This window comes from Arachis hypogaea, chromosome 18, assembly GCF_003086295.3.
Source record: "Arachis hypogaea cultivar Tifrunner chromosome 18, arahy.Tifrunner.gnm2.J5K5, whole genome shotgun sequence".
Lineage (NCBI taxonomy): Eukaryota > Viridiplantae > Streptophyta > Magnoliopsida > Fabales > Fabaceae > Arachis > Arachis hypogaea.
The window spans coordinates 94,589,164-94,593,882 of NC_092053.1; the positions used below are offsets into that span (position 1 = coordinate 94,589,164).

Sequence of the window (4,719 nt, forward strand, 5' to 3'; positions counted from 1 at the left end):
AAATTAACACAATATGCATAAAATTTTTTTACTCTACTATTAATAAGTGTATATATTTTTGCATTCTTTACGTGTCAATTAAATAATCTATACTATATCCCAAATGAATAATATTAAAATAATTGATTTTTTTGTAGTATAATTTATTTATTTTAATTAGTTTAAATAAATTTACATTGAATAATATTATTTATATAAAAATATGTAATAATTAATTTAGTAATATTCTTTATGTTCACGTAATATTTTTTTATTAAAAGAACTTTTTTTTTCCCAAATGGAGCAAGAAGATTCTAAGAATCAAATTCATATATTTTTTTGGTGACTATCAAATTCATATATTTGATCATAAAACTAAAAAAACATGTGCACCCGATAAAGGGGAAAAAAAAAAAAACTATACGAACATAAAATAATCAAGAAAAAAAAAAAAAAAGAGATATATAGGTGTGATTGAATATATGAGTGAAAAGCAAGGAGTGACATGAACCTCTCCTCAACGATAAGAGGAAATCCAAAATCCCCTCACCATACCCAATCATTTCCAGCCTTTGCTCTTCACGTCCACAAACAAACGCCCTCGCATTTCACATCCACATAAAAGCTACCACACTTGTACACCCTCAGAAAACCCCTCACCTTCTTGCTCTCGTTAACTCCCACTAACACCACAACAACACTCTCTCTCAGACTAATAACTTTCTCTCTCAACAATGGCCACGTCAGCATCCCCAACGACTTTCTCTCTCCTCTCTTCAACCACCAACTCCTCCACTTCCTCATCCTCCACTCGCTCCTCCCTCCTCCACCTCTCTCCCACCACCACATCTGGTGGCCTCCGCCTCCGCTCAGCCGGCCTCCGCCGCCTGGGCTTCGCCGCGGCGGACCCGCTCCTGGCCCTCCACGTGGCATCAAGGATCAGCTCGGCGTCGTCCGGGAAGGGAGTGAGGGGCGTTGTTTCCATGGCGAAGAAGAGCGTTGGGGACTTGACTGCTGCTGACTTGAAAGGAAAGAGAGTGTTCGTTAGGGCTGACCTTAACGTGCCACTTGATGATAACCAGAACATCACCGACGACACTAGGATCCGTGCCGCCATTCCCACCATCAAGCACCTCATCCAGAATGGTGCCAAAGTCATTCTCTCCAGTCATTTGGTAATAATGTCCTCAAGATTCAGCTGCTCTTTTTGTTACATTGAATATGACTATTTGTTTTTTTCTGTTAAAATGTTAGTTGGACCTAAGTTTGTATGCTAGATTCATCGTTTTTATGCTGGATTTGACTTCTTGTTGCTGTAAATTTTTTCTTTTTTTGGGGTGTTCAGTTCGGTTTTCTGAATGGTGAATGTCATTTTGTTCGTGAAGGCAGCCTTTAGATTTTGTGTTCGAAACAGAAATAGAGAGATAGGGAGACAGATACGGGACTACAGAAAATAAAATGTATACTTGCTTCAGTATTCTGTAAAATTAATTTAGTAATTTAGTTTCTAAAGTTGCAAATTTGGTTCAAGTTACTGATTGGATCAACATTTTGCAACTTCGGATACCTAATTGTTAATTTTAATGACAAAAAAGTGAATCAGACATGTAGTTTGTGAATACAAGGGTGCTGGACTTCTAATGCTAGTCTTTTTCAGCCACTTGGTGTGTTACATTAATGGTAGATGACAGATTCTGGTTTCAGTGTTTCATAATTGTAAATTGATCTTTTTGGGGTCTTTGGTTTTCAAACTTGTTAATCTGGATTCTCTATGTTGAATTTTACTTGCAATGCATGTAGTCATGTAGAGTAATGGTTAGTTCATCAGTCTATGTATAGTTTTCGATATTTCTCAGTAATAGTTCTAATGTATTTGGTGGCTATGAAAGTGGATTTTAGCTAGTCCATGATAATCAAGCAGAAGCAAAGGTGCTGCTATATGTGGAAAAACATTCCGATTTCTCATTTTTGTGTGATCTTCATATTCAAAAGGAGTGCTCGGATCATTCGAATCCATCATCTACTCTATACTTTATGTGGCTTTCCACTTCTGTTATAAGCTTATAAAATTGTTATCGGTGCTGGCTTCCATGACATAAATCTAATTTTTCTTTTTTTAATTTTATTTTTTGTTGCTGAATCATTGTGATTTGTTGTGAAATTTCCAGGGACGACCGAAGGGTGTCACTCCCAAGTTCAGCTTGGCACCTCTTGTACCCCGTCTTTCTGAACTCATTGGTATCCAGGTATGTTTATATCTTGAGTAAGTTGGAGAACAGAGAAGGGGAAAAAATTCCTGATGATGAGGTTTTTGGTGGATAGTTATGCAATATTCTTGTCTTTATCTGTTTGAATCTTGGTGCTTCGTAGGTTGTCAAGGCTGATGACAGTATTGGTCCCGAAGTAGAGAAGTTGGTGGCTTCACTTCCTCATGGAGGTGTTCTTCTTCTGGAAAACGTGAGGTTTTACAAGGAGGAAGAAAAGAATGACCCCGAGCATGCGAAGAAGCTTGCTGCTCTTGCAGATCTATATGTTAATGATGCATTTGGTACTGCTCACAGGGCACATGCATCAACAGAGGGAGTCACTAAATTCCTCAAGCCATCCGTTGCTGGTTTTCTTTTGCAAAAGGTGTGTTTAGCTCTCTCTTCGCTATTACTTCATTATCATGTACAGTTGAGCCGAACATTTTTGAAGACTATCCAAACAAAGCTTGTGAACTTCAATACTATAACTTTTATTACAATTTTTGTATTATAAATTTGATCTATTGTTGAGAAATGAAACCTCACGTCTCCCTGAAAAAGGCTTCAGGGGAAAGAAGTTAACTCAGTTTTTTTTAACACTTTATATGTATATGTATATATATGTATTGTGAATTCTTTAATAATTAACTTTCACTTGATCTTCCCATGTTTAGGAACTTGACTACCTTGTTGGGGCTGTATCAAACCCAAAGAGGCCATTTGCTGCCATTGTGGGTGGTTCCAAGGTCTCATCCAAAATTGGAGTGATTGAATCCCTTCTCGAAAAATGTGACATCCTTCTACTTGGAGGAGGTATGATCTTCACATTTTACAAGGCACAAGGTCTCTCAGTTGGTTCTTCCCTTGTAGAGGAAGATAAGTTAGATCTTGCTACATCTCTCCTTGCAAAAGCTAAGGCAAAGGGCGTGTCTCTCTTGTTACCATCTGACGTGGTGATTGCAGACAAATTCGCTCCCGATGCAAACAGCAAGGTTTGTTTTCTAAGCTTCTTTTAGATATCTTATTTCCTGGAAGACCTGGTTAGTTGAACCTTAACCACTTAATGATGCTGCACAGAATCATTTGATCCTTAAAAATGTTCTGTTCTTTTGTTATGAAACTTTTGGAGCAAGAACTTATGTTTACATTAAACCGTTTTCAGGTTGTGCCAGCGTCTGCGATTCCTGACGGTTGGATGGGCCTGGATATTGGTCCAGAGTCTATTAAAACATTCAACGAAGCATTGGAAACTACCAAAACCATTATATGGAATGGACCAATGGGAGTCTTTGAGTTTGACAAATTTGCTGTTGGGACAGAGGTATGCAAGAATACCAGCATATTGAAAATGGTTCATATTATATGTTTAATAATGTTTACGGCTGGTATAAAATTTCTTGTATTTTTAGTTTGGGGTAAAATTGGAGTGAAAATGTGATGGACACAGTTGATGTGTAAATTACACATAAAGTTCATACATGAAAATTTCTACTCCATTTTTAACCCCCTAACGAAACTTGTGCATACTCCCATAACAGCAATTGGAATTAATTTGTACTTCATGTAACCTACCTAGTTGTCCATTTTATTTTATACCATATTAAATAATTAATTGAAGCTGCCACAGCATATTCTTAGCCAAGTACATTATTATATGTATTTTTTATTTAATTTTATTTTAAGTTTCCTGCCCTTCTTTCAGGCTATTGCAAAGAAGCTGGCTGATCTCAGCGGAAAGGGTGTGACCACAATTATTGGAGGAGGAGATTCCGTTGCGGCCGTGGAGAAAGTGGGAGTTGCAAATGTCATGAGCCACATATCCACAGGTGGTGGTGCCAGTTTGGAGTTGCTGGAAGGAAAAGAGCTTCCTGGTGTCCTTGCCCTCGATGAAGCCACACCAGTTGCCGTGTAAGACAATTTTCAGCTCGAATAATTTTCTCATCGTTGGTGGCCATGTTCTCTGCTTCTCTCACAACCTTGTAAAAGAGCATATTGTAGGACCTTTCCGAGTATCTTTAGTGTAAATCTTATCATGTTGAGTTATTTTGCTTCTCACACAAATTGCGTGTAACTGTAAACCCAGGCCGAGAGCCATAAATTCAAATAATAATAATAATCATCCATGAATTTCTGCAATTTTTTTGGTCAACCTTGATCTTGAACACTATCTCAAGTTTGTCGCTGGTACAGCATGCTTTTAGCTTTGGTTAAATTCCACCAAATTACTTGAAACTAGTTGGTTATTGCATGTTAAACCTATTTCTATTTGTATGAATATACACTAATTCCTTTTGAAAGTTATATTATATGATACTTAACTCTTGAATTTTGTAAAATATGATAGACACCTTCTATAAATGTGACATTAACCACCCTACGCATAACAAATCAATTAAGGAATGTTGGCTGTAATTTAGACAAACTATAGAGTTTCAGCTTTTGGAGGTGAGGCAGGTTGTACTGAACATAATTCTACAATTTTTAGCCTACCAGA

The 4,719-nt window shown here is 37.3% G+C and overlaps 1 protein-coding gene across 1 annotated transcript; it reads left to right on the plus strand.

Moving 5' to 3' along the window:
• The first annotated feature begins 342 nt into the window (after positions 1-342).
• On the plus strand, positions 343-4,361 carry LOC112769159 (phosphoglycerate kinase, chloroplastic). The gene is made up of 6 exons (XM_025813600.3): positions 343-1,154; positions 2,148-2,225; positions 2,350-2,610; positions 2,900-3,217; positions 3,388-3,546; positions 3,928-4,361. The coding sequence occupies exons 1-6, from the start codon at positions 714-716 to the stop codon at positions 4,135-4,137; spliced, it is 1,467 nt and encodes a 488-aa protein (XP_025669385.1). The 5' UTR covers positions 343-713; the 3' UTR covers positions 4,138-4,361.
• Positions 4,362-4,719: the final 358 nt, after the last annotated feature.